Here is a 16478-nt window from a genome sequence, read left to right as displayed (position 1 = left end):
AATTAACCTGGTTCTAAAGCTGTCAATTACAGATAGTATAGAAAGAAAAGGCTAGCATGGCGAGTAAAAAAAGAAAAGGCTACAAAAATAGCTGAAAAAAATTCATGCATGTAGGAGACATGGAATTGCAGTTGTCTGCTTTGAATCTTCTTCTAAGTACTTTGTAATAAGAATCGTAGAATGGAATTTAAATAAGAAAATTTACATTACCACGAAAATATTACCGTCTCTTTCCATCATGTATGAAACAGAAGTTAGAAGACAAGAAAACAAAGACAACAAAGGTAAAGAATCACCCCCATCATATACAAAAAGGCTTAGAAGCAAAAGCGTAGTATAATAATAAATACATGTATTTTTCAACAACTAAATAAAAGAAAATAAGATTTGATCACTTAAAACTATATATTTGGCTTGCTGCTAAGTTGATATCTCTTCTTTTTCGATGTTTATCTTATCAGCTTTAGTGTTTACTTGACGAGCAGCTGGTTTCTCAGCACCAGGATAAGACAACCTCCTAGGCTTCATTGCTCCCCTCGCATTGGACAGTGGGGGTTTAACTGAAACTGATGCTTTTGGCTTCGGTGAATTCGAGTTTTTACCACCCTTGCTTGTCTGTTTGTTCTGTGGTTCCTTAGGGGTTGATTTAGGGGTAGTCGACGGAGTTGGGAGCCGTCTTTCCCATGGGCGAACAGCAATCCACCGTTCCACCCAACTCCAACCCCAATTAGCTTTAGCAAGTTTATAACTACCAAGGCCATTATTGATAGAGTTGGGAGCCCTCCACTGCAAACCATGCATATCCCATGCTGATTGCTTGTATAACTTTCACAAAAGAAGTAAATAAAATGGATGGCAATACGGCATACCTGATGGGAAAAGGCATATGCCATGGTTCGCTCCCGCTTAACGGCAGCTGCTTCTTTCTGATGTATCTTTGTGAGAACTTCCTCCATTGTGCCAGGGCCTCCAGACCATTCCACCTGTCATCCATTTAAGATTAAGGGACAGAGAAAGAGAGCTAAATAGGCCAGCCTCATGCAGATTACCAGAACGTGTCAAAGAGAAAAGATACATGAATGCTTTCTATAGACATCAAGAGCACCTAAATCATGAAACGCTAATGACATTATAGAACAGGACATAAAGATTGCTATTCTTAGACAATTCTAGAAGGATCTAGGGGTTTCTGGACTATAACGAGTCTTCAACCAATAATTCCACAAGCAGCTTGCACAAACAAAACATATAAGGATCCGAACATTACATTGTACTACAAACTTTTAATGACTACTTGTACCATAAATAACTTGGGAGTACCAATAGTTTGCAAATATACACAGATTGGAGTCTCTATATGATCTAAGTTTAAGGTAAAATAACAGATTATAACAAAAGATTCATTCAGAAAATGGACAGCAGACAAATAGTATTAACAATACATGATGTCAAGATCTTAGTCCATGCAAATTCTCATGAGCTAAGGACTTTTGATCCAACCTCTAGCTCATGTAGTTTTGCCTCGAGCTTTAGCTGATTAGCTATTTTCTTCTGTCTAAGACGGCCTTCCGTTACCATACATAGTCGACGAGCTCTTATCTGAGCCTGTATGTTACTCCATGAATGAAGATAATTTAATGTTGTTGTAGCTTGCTTTTTGATTGAATAAGTTTTGGTTTTAGCCTGTAATCTTACTATACCTTTCAATAGACGTAATTTTTTTCTAGCCTGCATCATGAGAAAAGAATTATTAAACCATTCTACGAACTCTAAGGTGAAAATAATCTTATATTTATAAGATATCTGCAAGTGGATTGAAAAATAAAAGAGGAGAATCGAAGGCACATGTCCATTATCTACATATAACAGGATTCAGAAACAGAGGAGATACTTGAGCACATTTTCATAACATCAATTAATTTTGAAGTACCATCTGCCTATATTGCAACTATGGTTTATTTTATGGACCTTGCAAATCAACGTACCCTATAGGCTCGGAATGCGGTTTGAATCCGAGTTGCTGCTAAATCCTCAATTGACATACCAAGAGCAGCAGAATCTCTAATAAATTTTGTTCTCATGGACGTCTTTCGCTGGAGTTTCTTCCATTTGAAGCCTTTGGATTTTGTAGAAGCTGAAGATCTCTGTGCCAAACAAAGAAGACCAGTTACAAGGACCATAATAAAGCTGTGTCATTTAGACTCTTTATTTTTCTTAAAGTATCCATGTCCTGACATAAGCATCCAAACGCATATTCAGATGCTGGCATATGACAAAACCAAATTGAACAAATGGTGTCAGGGAAGGTATAGAAGTGACACTTATAGCCGAATATGAGCTCGGATTCGTTGAGAAAAAAGTAACTAAAAGCTTCAAATTTTGTCATTCCAATGGTACATAAGATTACACTTCCCAAAAGGGTTTGGAATTTGGATAACATTAGTCCAAAAGATTCAAATAGCAAACGAATTATTTCAGAACCAAACTCAGATTTTATTCATAACAAGATAACAGAAAACTTGCAGAGCTTAGCTTATGATTGTTAAGTAAAATAATGATAGATATACCTTCACTTGCTTTGAGCTGTCATCCTTCACTATATTCACTAGTGTCTTCAACACATTTCCAGAACCCATTGCTGATAATAAATCTCTCTATCCAACTTAAAAATCAACCTAACAGTATTGTCCAAGGCAAATATAATCAGAAACAACAGCAGGAACACAAATAATTCAGTTTCTTAAGCTATGGACATGGTTTAATTTAAAAGCTAGCTGTTCTAAACTCAAACCAGCAAGCTTTTCACAAGTCAACTATCAAAGTCAACCCACCTACAAGAAGCTGAAAAATGGAGCAGAACAAAAACCCCATAATAGCATAAAACAAATAATTGATATTTTTGAGGAAAAATTGTTCCTTTCTTTGACACCATTAAAATTTCACTTACTAGTGCTAATAACATCAAGAACCCAGATCCCAGGTATCCCAAAATAACAATTTTTTCCCTCTTACGAAAGCAAACAAAACCAAACCAAAAACATGGGTTACAAATGACATACCAAACAAAGCAGTCAGACAAATAAAAGGAGGCGCTTTTGGGAAGAAGGCAGGCACTGCAAGCAAAGAGTTTTTTGAGAGAGGAAAAAAAGGGGGAAAAGGTGGTGACAACAACAGTAGCTGTTGTAGTAAAGAAGAAGGAAAGCCAGAAATCAAAAGAAAAGAAAATAATAGAAGGGTTGTTGTGGAATATGGATTGCCATGGCCCATAACCAGCTTTTTATTTCTCTAGTTGTTTTTATATTTCTTCTGTTTTCTTACTTTTTGGCCCCGATTGAAAATAAAAGAACAAAAATTTGGCCTAACAGGAATAAATAAGAGAAATAAAATTAAAACCATATATTTCTGAAATGTCTCTTACAAATTAATTTAAAATGTTCAACAACTGATATGAAACGCTGGGAGAGGTTGTCTTAGTGGTTGGTTGAGTGTTGGTTGGGTTTTTTTATTTCTATTTTTATTTTTTGACCTTTTTCCTTTTTGAGAAGATTCAACACGAGGAAGATGATAGGGCCAACAACAAAGACTGGACAACAAACAATTGACGAGTTCTTTTTGATGGAGATAGGTTTCTTATCTATATAATTCTCTCGTCCCTCCCACCAATTTTGGGTGAAAGCCCGTCTTTTATTAAATTAAATTTTTTATTTATTTTTTCCCCATTAAAAATTAATCTTTGCATGCAAATATCAAATATACGTAACGCATCATATGTAATTATTCAATTATTATGTTAGTTATATAATTTGCTCTTTAATCTGCGGTAAAAAGAATAATTTATCTAATTTTTTAGTAAAAAAACTAAATAGATATTTTACCCAAAAATTATTTATTACAATGTGCATTGATTTCGGGGGGTCAGTTTTAGCATCATCTGATGAAATCAAGTGGTCATTTCTCTTTATTCAACAGTGTTGAATTAGGGAAAGGATGGAAGCAAAATGGACTTCTTTTCATATAAGGTTTAACTATGGTCCGATCCCTACACTTTTATATGTTTAAAATTCAATTCCTTTGCTTTTAGTTTTAGAAATTTAGTCCTATTTTTTATTTAATAATTGAATCTAATTTATAGCACAATTAAAGAATTTCCATTATATTAGGTTATATGATTTTTTTAAATAAAATATTGTTACATAATTAATATTAGGCATGTGGAAGGTCAAATAACAAAAATTGAATATATGATTGTAAGGGTTTGATTTTGCATTTAGGGTGGTAAAGATATTCAATACTATTTCATATAGCCATTTACAGAAAAGCATGAAGCTATTGAAAATGAGAAAAAATCAATGTATTAGTAAGAATAAATTCAATGTAAAAGAAAAAAAAGCCATAACAAAATAAATAAATGATAAAATGACATTATAAAATATGCAATGGTCTTATGTTTGTTTGTTTGTTTTTTTTTTATGGAATTGGGTATTAGAAAATGAGATATAAAGGAAAGTGAAGGTTTTCAAAAAAGGGAAAAGAACATTATTCACATAAGGGAGGAAATAGAAATTGTTTTTGGCTTCGGATTAATATTTGGTATACAAATAGTACATTCTTTTATCTCACAAATAGTTATAAAATTATTATGTGTGTTTTTTAATATTTTATCATTCAAGTTAATTGATATATTATGAGTGGGGTTTTAGACTCTACAAATAAAATTAGATATTAGTGTCTTATAAAAATAGTAAAATATTAAAAATAAATATTTTTTAAAAAAAACACGTGGTAAATTCTTAAAGCTGCTTGTGGAATAAAATATATATATTGTCGGTGCACTAAATACTAACCCTATTTTATTATACCCTTATACGACACTTGTTAACCACACTAACCTTATTTTATTATACCCCTATATAGGACACTTGTCAACCACTAACTCTACTTGTGGAGTCTAAAAACTTCACTTTTAGTATACACAATATTTTCTCTTCTTGAGAAATGGAAAACATTGAAAAAAAAGTGTTTAATTGAAAATTTTAAAAATATTTTTTAAATAAAGAATGAAAAATATTCTTTTCTTCTATGATACTTCGGTCCAAATCCATATAAATGTTTTTTATCAAAATGTTTTTGAATAGAAATCAAATGACCCTAAATTTCTTAAATTAAAATTAGAGGATTAATTTTAAATATAAAAGAGTAGAACAGAGCTTCGAAGAGGCTTGATCCAAAAAATTTCTAAACTCTATCTGACTTCAATTTGTCCAAATGGCTCATTTTACTGATTCAAAAAATTTCAAAATGTTAAATTTAATTATAAAAACATATTAATATAAATATTTTATATTTTTTAAAAATTTTGAATGGTAAATAGGTCAGTTACCTGGCTAATTAACACCTCTAATCAGTCCAGGGACTGAGAGCACAATTAAACCTCTAATAATTACTATTATTGTAGGTTTATGTAAGTTACGTAGGGTCCGGATAAGAGCCTACAGGTGGGTCATTGTGCAATCTTGACCACTTGTTCATGGGATAATAAAGGATCAGATCAGACTGTTGAAACGGGTAAAACGAGGTACTGGTGACCACTTGACCGTGATGATGATAGGGTTGATTAGCGTAACTTATAAACCGTTGACTGAGAAAAAGTATCAAAAAATGGTCCTGGCGGGGCTCGAACCCGCGACCTTCGGCTCATAAGACCAACGCTCTAACCAACTGAGCTACAGGACCTTATTGATAAATGTTAAACTAATCATCTTTATATATATATTGTTTAAGCAAACATACCTTTTTTCTTTCCTTTTGCTTTAACATTAATGGATAATATAAGATTTGAAAGGTTTATCAAATTAATTAGCCTTAACCTATATCTATCAAATTCGAGGGTAGCAATACAACATTTCTGATGATTATAAAAAAATTGATCTCCAAATATCACAAGAGCCACTAGCATTTTCTATCTCTTTTTTCCCTTTTAATAATTCATGTTCATATGCTTTGCTTTCATGATTGTTTTCCAACTTTGTATCAATCAATATCTCCTCTTACCTTCCAAAAAAAAAAATCACAAAGTAAAATATCTAACAATATGTGATGCATATAAAAAATAGTTTATATATAAATGTGTAGAAGAAAGTTGCTACAAAAAAAAAAAAAACAAAGGGAGAATCGCCATTGTGGAAAAATAAAAAGGAAATTTATGGATCAGAGTAGAGTAGGACTTGATCATGGAAAATGAGGCAGTGGGGAAGGTAGGAGGGTTCCACCACTAAAATGAAATTTTTTTCATTTAACTTACTTTATAATTTATAAAATTTAAAATTAGTAATAGTAAAATTATACTTTAATCCTGATAAGTTTTAATTTAATTATTTAAAAATTATAAAAATATAGACTATTAAAATAATAATTTTTTATTTTTATTATCATAATTCATAAAAATATACCAAAAAAAAAAATCTAACTTCGTTGCTCAAATGAGGATCACCGGTCATCTTTTTGAGTCATTGCCCACTAGTCTTCAATCTCTTAGTCCTGGTGTGGGAAATAAATACATATATGTCAACATGTAAAACACTAAATGAGGTTACGTACAACAGAGGGCATTTGAAAATTTTGCACCAAATCGTTGAAAATAATTTATCTAGGCCGTATGGTATTATTCATTTTATTCATTTTTTCTTAGTTTATCGGCTAACACAATAATAAGAGCCTTAAGGGTTAAATATACCTTTAGTCCATGTATTCTTTGAACTTTCTAAATCTAGTTTCTCTGTTTTTGTTTTGAGGAATTTAACCCCTTATTCAAATTCTAAAAAACTCAGTTAATGATGTTATTAATTGGACTTTAATTTTTAAGTTAGATAACCAAAGGAGTTAAAATTTCTAGAAATTAGAAATAAATGGACTAAATTTCAAAAGTTTAAAGAGCAAAGGAGCTGGGGGCATAATTAGACCAGAGCCTTTATCACATTTTTATAGCATTTGTAGACAAATGTCAGTGACTTGCCAAGTCAAACTCATTATATGAATGAGATAGCGTAGGTATGTACCTAGCTTTAAATTTTTAATCTTCTTAAATTTAATGCCCCACGACGAAACATTTCTTACAATTCACACCAGCAAAGTTGAAAACAAAGACAGTTCCTCTCTCTAAATATATATATATATATATATATATATATATAACAATTCACCTTCATCACCAGCGGCTTCCATTGATGAGAAACTAATTAAGCCACAAAACTATGGGTTCAGAAGATGATGATCGTAATACAACATTTGGTGTCAGCCGCAAGATCATGCTGTCGGCAATCGGCTCTTTACTCGGCGTTGTGACGCTCATTGTCATGCTCCATCTCTATGCGAGGTATCTTCTTAGACGCCAAGAAAGGAGACGCCGAGCTGCCCTTTACTCCCCTAGAACCGATCAAATCACACCGGTTGACATAAGTTCCATCATCGAACTGCCCAAGTCGGGACTCGACCCTTTAGTCATAGCTTCATTGCCGATGTTCACATACAAGGTAACCACCGGTCAGGTCAGTCATGATGATGATGAGCCAGAATGCTCTGTTTGTTTAGGAACCATCACGGAGGAGTCCACGGTTAGGCTTTTACCCAATTGTAAACACATATTTCATGTGCAATGCATAGACACATGGCTTGGGTCACACACAACATGTCCCATATGTCGCACTGTGGTTGAACCGATAGTCCAATCGGAAAACTTCAAGTCAGGCAATAGGGTTCAACCCACAGCTCCTCCTTTAGAACAAAAAGATGGTGAACCATCGGGATCAGGGTCAAGATTTGATTCTTTTAGAAAGATGTTTGGTAGAGAAAGATCATCGAATAGAATTCAAAGTTGCGAAGATAATGAAATATTTGATAGTGTGCAAGATTTAGAGAGGCAATAAATTGTAAAATTTTTCACCTAGTATTAATGTTTCTTTAGGGGTACTATTTAATTATTAATTCAATTTAATTAGTTTTTATATATATGGTTTGCATATTCATTAATTAATATTATGGATAATTAATTTTTATTTAGTACCCTTTTTGTAATTTATTAGTGATTATGCTCCAATAAGATATGTGAAAAATACAGGCATTAGTTTATTACTTTAATTAGGTATTTACCTTTTTATGTTATGATTCTTTTATTTGCTCACATTACACGTTTGATGCATGTGGTTCGGCTTTTATGGTGCAACAAAGTCAATAATTCAGCAACCCATCTTTAATATAATAATATATATTTTATATTTTAATAATTTCAATAATTTTAATTTTTAAAATAGTTTTATAATATTTTTAATTTTTTAAATTTAAAAATTAATTAAATGCTAACGTGTCATTCACGTGAATGCTACATCATAAAGTTAACAAATATTTATTTTTCCATCCATTTTAGAGTGATTTGACAAAAATATAAATTCAAAAATCGAAAGAGATGAAAAATTAAAATGATCTTTTTATAAAATTAAAGGACCAAAAAATTATTACTTTTCTTTTCGAGAAAATAAATTTCATTATGATCGTAGTATCAGATTAAATTTGATGAACAATGATATTTAACTAGCTATTTTCGAATTTGTCAATTTATTTTTAAAATTTATTGATGATATGATCAGTAAAAGGAAAAAAAACACGTAAAATTCAGAATTGTTACTTATTACTGTTGTTAATTAATTTCTTTTATTATGGTTTCATTTGAATTTTCACTGGACTCATGGTAAGATAAAAATATGAAAAATATCCTTTTTCATTTGAATTTGGGTGCCGTATATTCTATGGCACCTCCAAATTTTCACTTTGATCCCATATTTTTAGTAATATTTAATATTTTATTTACATTAATTAAATATAAATATATTATATATTATATTTATAGATATTATTAATCAAATAAAATTAATTTAAATAATTAATTATATATAGAAAAATCATATTTTACATCAATTTATATTTAATATCTTGGCATAATTGTCTAAAATACTCTCAACGTTTATGAGATTTTGGGTTTGAGCCCTTAAGTTTTTTCTTTTTAGATTGACACCATCAACATTATGATTTTTTCACAAATCATCTTAATTTTAACGAGAAACGTAAGTTGACCGTCAGTCAAACGGTAGGTCAACGAAGTAGCCTATATGGCATGCCATATAAGCACGATGTCATAGATGACATTATTTATAAAAAAATTGGTTTAACAAATTTTTTTTTAAGAATTGAATGAACTTCAATTAAAAAAAAGTATGAAGAGAAAACTTCGATTTAAACAACCATTTATGTTCTTTCTTTTCCTTTCCAAAAAAGGAATATAAACAAAATGCTTTGATTTTCCCACTTTTTTTTTTCTGAAATTTCCACCTATTAGACGATTTGGAAATGGGTTTGCTTTGATTTTACTGTAATTGAGAGAGTGAAATGCAGGTGTGGGCTGGTGGTGGGTGTGTTTTTACTGTAATAGCAGCTAGAGGGAAAGAGAGAAAGAAAGAAGATGGAAACAAAATGAAAAAAAAAATGTTAAACAATTTTGTTTTATAGATGATGTCATTCATGACATTGTGCTTATGTGGCATACCACATAGGTTACTTCGTTAACCTGTTGTTTTATTGATGATCAACTCACGTTTCCATTTAAAATTAAAATGATTTTTAAAAAAATTGTAACATTGAATGTGTCAATAAAAAAACTTAAGGGCTCAAACCCAAAACCTATAAACGTTGATGGTATTTTTAACAATTATACCTAATATCTTTAATAACTATTTTTCTTTCAAATTATTTTTTACATCACTGCTATTTTTAATTTATCCACTATATTATTTAATTTCAATGGGACAACTATTTTCAATCTTTTCGCTCATCCAAATTGGTTAGACATATCCATGGGCCTAGTGACCCACTTGACCTGATCAGCCTGACCTAAGTTCGAAAAGAAAATTATCCTCGTATTATCCCCACCTAAATTTAAATTTTATAATTTTAAAAAATATTTTTATTTAATTTTAATTATAAAATGTATAAATATCAATATAAAATGATGTATTTTTAATAATTTATTATTTTAAAATAGTGAAACAAATTTTTTAATTGAGCTCAAAAGCTAAACTTAATTTTTAAAAAATTTTAAATCATAACCCCACCTATGGATAATTTTAAAATAAATTCGTCTCATTTTATTATAATTTCGAGAGGGAAAAATACTTAGGAAAGTGAAATAAACACTTAATTATTATTTACTTCCCTCAATTAAAAGCAAATCCTTTGTATAAATCTCTCTCTTCTTTTTTCCTTACATTTGGTATAAATCTTTTGATAATAAGGTAAATTAATCATCAATTAATACAAGATCTAGTTTCTATAACAAAAAAAAAGATCTAGTTTGATTTATATTAGAAATAAAATAAAATCTAACAAAAAGCTTAAATTTGAATCAATATAAGTTTATATTAGTAACTAAGGATTAACTAAGCTAAATAAACAGGGACTAAGGGCAGACAATAAATTGAAAATTAAATTTGGACTGAATTGGAACTCAAAATTTTCCAACTAACTATAAGTAGTTTTCATACACTCATATTATAGTATTTAAAATTTGACCCACTTTTGGCATCAAACTAAAACAAATATATGCAAAGAATCCTAATGGAGGCATCACTGCTGCCTTTTCACACTCAATCAACAGTCCAAATTAAAATAAGAATACTCATAAATAGAACTAATTATATATTTAGTTAATATCAAAACCTTATACTGTGCCTATGTTTGCACCAAAAAGACTTCATGATGGTATGAAGATCCTATTCATAATGGCATGAGATAATGTTCTCTCCTAACCCATGTGACCAACTATTTTTAATTTTATTGTAATTGCCAAATTTTTCAATCAGGCTTAAATTTACTTTCTATAAGTTTACTTTTTTTAAAGTTATAAAATAAATTTTATTTTGTCTTTTTTTGTCGATGCGTAAATGTTGAGGGTTAATTTTTAATTATATAAAATTAAAAAAAGTACTGACTTAATGGTTGAGTGACTAAAAAGACAAATGTGAAAATTTGAGTGGCCATTTATGAACTTTTCATAATTGAATGATAACAAAATCAAGGATAAACTACGATAGAGATCCTCCAACTATGAAAAGTTACAAAATGATCACTTAATTATTCAACTTTGTCTTCTTTTGTCACTAAAATAACTAATACAAAAATGGAAACACCCAAAATTTATGATAATTGGGTGACCAAAAAGACAAAATTGGATAATTGAGTGATGATTTTATAATTTTTCACATTTAAGTGATAAAAAATTATAATTAAATGACTACTAAAATAATTTATCTAAAAATCAATAATTGAGTGATTAACTGATTATACATACTAAATTTATTACATTAATTGAATCCCAAACTAAGATTTGGTTTTAGCTCACTTTATTTGGGTTAATATTTAATTTTGATACTAAATATTTGCTTTTTCATTAAGTGTGCCAGCCTGGTATTTCCTTTTTCTCTTCTTTCATTTATTACCACATTTTTCTAGTGTCTTTTCCATGCCATTTCCAGTGAAGCTTTCCTTAAATTTTGTTAAATCTTAATTATTTTAAACAAAAGCTTAAAGCAGGATGTGAAAAATTGAATATAGATAAGTAAAGTAAATATATTATGAGTATTAAATCAAGTGCTTTAAATTCCTGTTTTATGTCAATTTATACAATGGATTCGCTGATGAAAGAATCATACGGTTTTCCATTTTTTCTTAAGAAGTAAATTAAATATAATCACAACAAATATATTTGAAAAATTACGGAGTTAGTTAAGATGGTAAGAACTATTATCTTTTTACCTTAACTAATAGTAGGTATGAAGCATAACTTTAAAATTCATGGTCGGCGTCTATCCTCTTAATGGACTTACAAAACACGGAGAATTAATCATTGGATGCACTCTAATTATAAATACCTTAAATATATATAATTATAATAGAAAATATAAAAAACTTATACATAATTTACATGTTTAAATTTAAAATTTAATTATTTTTTGAAAAGTATATTTAAAAGTTATTTTATTGAAAATTTTAACATTCAAAATTTTATTCATAACAAAATTTAAATAACAAAAGGTGAGAGTTTAAAACATTAATCATTGAATGCTAAAAGGCAATAATGTTTTTTATATTTTTTATAATTTATATTTGAGATTTATAATTAATTTTTAATAATATTATCTCTAAAATTCGAGTATATATTATAACCTTAAAAATATAGATTTTTTACTATACTTACTATTTGTTAGTAATATTTAGGATGAATTTGGATGAACGGTGAGGTACAATACGGTGCGTTTAGCTTATTTTTCATCTTAAATTATAAAATTTAATCTCACCGCCACAACTGTTTTTATATGGTTAAACTACCGCGTAGAGGTAATAATTCCAAAAGTACCAATACGAAGCAGCCAATGTCTTAATGTTATAGAGTGGGGCCCATAACAAACTCTTTAAATTCCATGCAAATAGTTACTCTAAATGGACAGTGGCATTTAAAAACTCCCCAACAACTGCACATAAAAATGGTAAAGATTTTCAGAGATTTTGAGACACATAAGGCATGGACATTCATCAACAACAAGGACAGTTTCATGTTCATATTATATATTGACAAGTGACAAAGAAGAAACCAAATTATTAAATTCAGGAACAAAACCCCAAACCCACCCCCCCCCCCAAAAAAAAAAAAAACTTTCGATGATTGCTAGGTTTCTCAACTTTTTCTTACAAACAAAACATTTTTTTTCTCATAAAATCTCGGAAAATCGAACTAAGTTTCTCCTGTTTGCCTGTCTTTTATAACATGGTATTGTTTTTTTGGTTTTTCTCTTTCTAAGATCTATTATCTGCTTAAAACATGGGCGGACTTTCCTTAATGCCACTTCTTCATTACGCATAGGTAGGCTGTTTCAACTCCACCTTTTGAGATTTCATTTCCTTACATCCCGTTTTATTTGAATGATTTTGTTTTTCTCCTTTTTAGATTTCTGATCTTGAAAGAAAAAATCAATTTTGGTTGTTTGATTAAAAAAAGAAAAACGAGAAATAGATGAGCAGCAACAACACAAGCAACATCGTTGGTGTTCGAGACATGGCTAATGGCAGTGGTGGGGGTGACTATGAAAGCTCTATTTTAAGGAAGGCAAAGAAACAAAGGATCCCTAAAAGAGGACCTGGAGTTGCTGAACTTGAGAAGATATTGCGTGAACAAGAGCAAAAAGATGGTCATACATCATCATCTTTAGTTCCTTCACTTCCCAATTTTTACCCTTCTTTGCCAAGAAGTGCTTCTTTTCTCGCTGATAATCATCACCATCATCATCATCCAAGTTCACCACCACCTTCAATGGCTGCCCTTCATGGTAATTGCAGTGGTAGTTCACAGTTAAGATCATGTGGAAATGTAGGTGGTAATAATGGTCCTGGTAAAGGAGTCTATATTAACGGATCAGGCGTATATTTGCCTGAACAAACCTTGTTGCCGATTTCTTGGGGCTCATCTGAGGAACCAGCTCCTAAAATGGCTGCTGATTTTTCATTCCCTATGCCTCTTTCAAACGGATCCGGTCATACGATGTTGCAAAGGAACCATCTTTCAATGGTATGTTCTTATTAAATTCGTGATTATATATTTATATTTGTAGTCTTTTTTGAACCATTGACATGCTTGAATTCAAACACAGATGGATCTTCTCCCGTTATCAACATTATCGTCTTCATCAACAACCCCATCATCTACAGGGGTATATCATCATGTAGAGCCCCCTTCAAACCAAAAACCTTGTTACATATCAACACTTTTGCCTGAGGAAGACAAGGTAAGTGTAAACTTGTCTTAATTATACATATAATTAGTTCTCCATTATTTAATAAACCATAAATCTACTATATGGATTTCTTTCCTTTTTTTAATTCTTGTTAAATATCTACTTATATAAATATATATATATCTTTCTTTTGCATGCTCACGTAGTTTTTGCTGTGGATTTCGTCTTTAATGTTTGCTTCAAAAAATGTAAGTAAAGATGATACAATTAAAACCAATATTTAACCATATTCTAAATATATATATTTGACACAGGTGATGAAACAATAGAATTTATAGTCTAGTGCAGTGTAACAATGTCTAGTTTTTCTTATTTTGAATCAGATGATGAGTGCCAAGCGGTCAAGGCCTAATGTCCCAGTCGAGAACTGGCCGGCGGCAGCTCCGTCTCGCATGTCCTTTCAACAACCTATCCGCCCTCAAGTCTCCAGGCTTGATCCTTCATCTTCGTCTACCAACAATGGTGTCTTTAGCCTTGGAATATCCGGGTAATTAATTAGCCTAATAAATACATGGTTAGCCTCGTGATTTTAAGAAAATATTGGCTTATATTTTATTTTTCTGGACTTTTTGCCATTATCAGAGACCCAATGCCGACAAACCCTTTGGAGCTGAAACTGAAAACATGTGTTAATGATAACCCTAGTGGCAATGGAAATGGCAATGGTAATGGAAGTCGTCCCTTCATCACATTATTAACCTCTCCAACAACTACTTTGCCGTCAACAACTCAAAATTGCCAACCAGACTTACCCAAATTCATCAAACAATTCCCTTTCCAAGTAATTTTGTCTTGTCCCTGGTTTCAAAACTGTGTGTTTTTCTTGCATGAATTCCATCGTGGTTTACTTTTGTTTTTCTAATGAAGGAAAACAATGAAGGGTGTTTACTGCAAAAATCGTCATCAGAATCTGAGGTATTACCCGTGCATAACAAGAGTTTCTTTAGCTTCTTATTACAACCAGCTGAAGAGGTGCAAAGGGGTAGTACTTCAGCTGAAGCCACACTTTGTCTGAAAACTGGAAATTGTTGTACTGAAAAAACAGGAGATTTTATTGATCTTAACTTAAAGCTTTAAAGTGGTGTCTCTTTCATTAGGGAAATGTAGTCCCCAAAGAATTTAGATATATAGATATAGATACAGATATCTCATGTACTAGACTTTTTTTCTTTTTAAATTTTCTCAGCAGCATGTTTATGTTTTTTGGATAATAGATATAGATGTTGGCTTTTAATGTGTTGATTTCTGTGTTCGTTTTTATACATTGGTGATAAAATATTTCAATTTTAAACAAGTGACGTTAAAATAATTATCATATATTTTGAAATTAATTTTTATTTTTTAAAAATATATAACTCGGTTGTCGATTTTAGTCCGATTGGCATGGGCATTATTGCCAATACAAGAGGACGTGGGTTCGAATGCACTAAAACATACAATGAAATTATTCAGTTAATTTCTTAAGCAAAGTTTAAAAGTTATACCTTTTTTATTTTATTTATACATTTAAGTCACGAGTTGGTATTATAATTTAACCAAACATCAATTTGGTTAAAATATTATTATAATACTTTTCTATATAAAAATAAATTATATTATTACAGAGGTTTTTATACTTTAACCATGATGACATAATTAATTTTAAATATTTAGCTGTACTCTTTCAATCAAAGGTTGATTTGATTTTTATATAAAATTTTAATAATTATATTCATTACATAATTTTTTCACAATTTTTAATTTTGATATTATTTTTAATAATTTTATACCAAAAAAGTTGACATATAGATCTACCAAATTTTTAAATAATTTTTTAAAAAGCTTGTGAAATATATGTATTAAAACAAATTATTAGAGTAAATAATTTTGATTACATACTTTCATTTGACAATATTGATTTTTGAACACAAACAATAAAAAATTTTAACTATGCTCCCAATTCTTACATTCTTCGGAATTTTAAATTTATTTCTCTAAAAGTTGAATTTTTTTCTTTAAAATTTTTATTCAAATGTTTGATTTAAAGTTTTTCTACAATTTCATTAGGGAAACAAGTGTAGCTAACAAGTTCTTTTCTACATATTTACGACACGTATCAAATATTCAAGTCTCATGTTCTATATCCATGGCTCAAATACCAGCACACCAACAGTTTAATCATTTTGGAAGTTCTGATATGGTATTGCACCTTATATATAAATCTTATGTACCTTATATAAGTGCAGTAACTTATTAGCAAAGCAAGCGCGGTGATAAGAGAAACTAGGACAATTACTAGTGTTGCAGTGGCTGAACTTAGAATCTTTGCAAGCTGAAGAACCATGGAGAAGAGCATGATTGTTGCACTGTACTTGGTTTCGATACCAGTTTTCACACTGTAGCCTGCTGAGATATGAAAAATAACCCATAAACCACCAAAAGGAATAGCTGCCCCCATAGTTTTGTTGTGCAAGGTAAGAAGCAATAGGCTCACGGGTCACCATCATCATTGGAAGATGAAGTCCGAAAAGAGGAGAGTTTGGTGTTTGATCCATGCCATCTGAGACAAGACCGGATTTCTCTTTAATTGAACGACTGCTTCCATCACCG

General features: G+C 30.4%; 3 protein-coding genes and 1 non-coding gene across 5 annotated transcripts; 2 read left to right on the top strand and 2 right to left on the bottom strand.

The window, feature by feature from the left end:
* Positions 1 to 186: 186 nt before the first annotated feature.
* Positions 187 to 3437, bottom strand: LOC105776626 (protein IQ-DOMAIN 9). 2 transcript variants are annotated; one of them, XM_052622720.1, is made up of 6 exons: positions 3419 to 3437; positions 2568 to 2675; positions 1986 to 2144; positions 1501 to 1728; positions 870 to 983; positions 187 to 786 (listed from the first exon to the last, which is right to left on the bottom strand). In XM_052622720.1, the coding sequence occupies exons 2-6, from the start codon at positions 2634 to 2636 to the stop codon at positions 421 to 423; spliced, it is 936 nt and encodes a 311-aa protein (XP_052478680.1). In that variant the 5' UTR covers positions 2637 to 2675; positions 3419 to 3437; the 3' UTR covers positions 187 to 420. The 2 variants fall into 2 exon arrangements, with proteins under 2 accessions (XP_052478680.1, XP_012454849.1); XM_012599395.2 differs by lacking the exon at positions 3419 to 3437 and adding an exon at positions 3060 to 3356.
* A 2222-nt stretch (positions 3438 to 5659) lies between these two features.
* Positions 5660 to 5733, bottom strand: TRNAI-UAU (transfer RNA isoleucine (anticodon UAU)). The gene has a single exon. It is a non-coding gene; the product is annotated as a tRNA-Ile (tRNA).
* A 1384-nt stretch (positions 5734 to 7117) lies between these two features.
* On the top strand, positions 7118 to 8002 carry LOC105778513 (E3 ubiquitin-protein ligase ATL41). Its single transcript, XM_012602236.2, has one exon. It carries the CDS (start codon positions 7251 to 7253, stop codon positions 7920 to 7922), a length of 672 nt encoding a protein of 223 aa, XP_012457690.1. The 5' UTR covers positions 7118 to 7250; the 3' UTR covers positions 7923 to 8002.
* A 4735-nt stretch (positions 8003 to 12737) lies between these two features.
* Positions 12738 to 15131, top strand: LOC105778686 (uncharacterized). The gene is made up of 5 exons (XM_012602435.2): positions 12738 to 13663; positions 13746 to 13880; positions 14213 to 14376; positions 14472 to 14670; positions 14757 to 15131. The coding sequence occupies exons 1-5, from the start codon at positions 13112 to 13114 to the stop codon at positions 14964 to 14966; spliced, it is 1260 nt and encodes a 419-aa protein (XP_012457889.1). The 5' UTR covers positions 12738 to 13111; the 3' UTR covers positions 14967 to 15131.
* The last annotated feature ends 1347 nt before the right edge of the window (positions 15132 to 16478 follow it).

The sequence above is a fragment of the Gossypium raimondii genome, chromosome 10, assembly GCF_025698545.1.
Source record: "Gossypium raimondii isolate GPD5lz chromosome 10, ASM2569854v1, whole genome shotgun sequence".
In the NCBI taxonomy this organism is placed as follows: domain Eukaryota; kingdom Viridiplantae; phylum Streptophyta; class Magnoliopsida; order Malvales; family Malvaceae; genus Gossypium; species Gossypium raimondii.
This window is presented reverse-complemented; position numbering and strand designations above follow the sequence as displayed.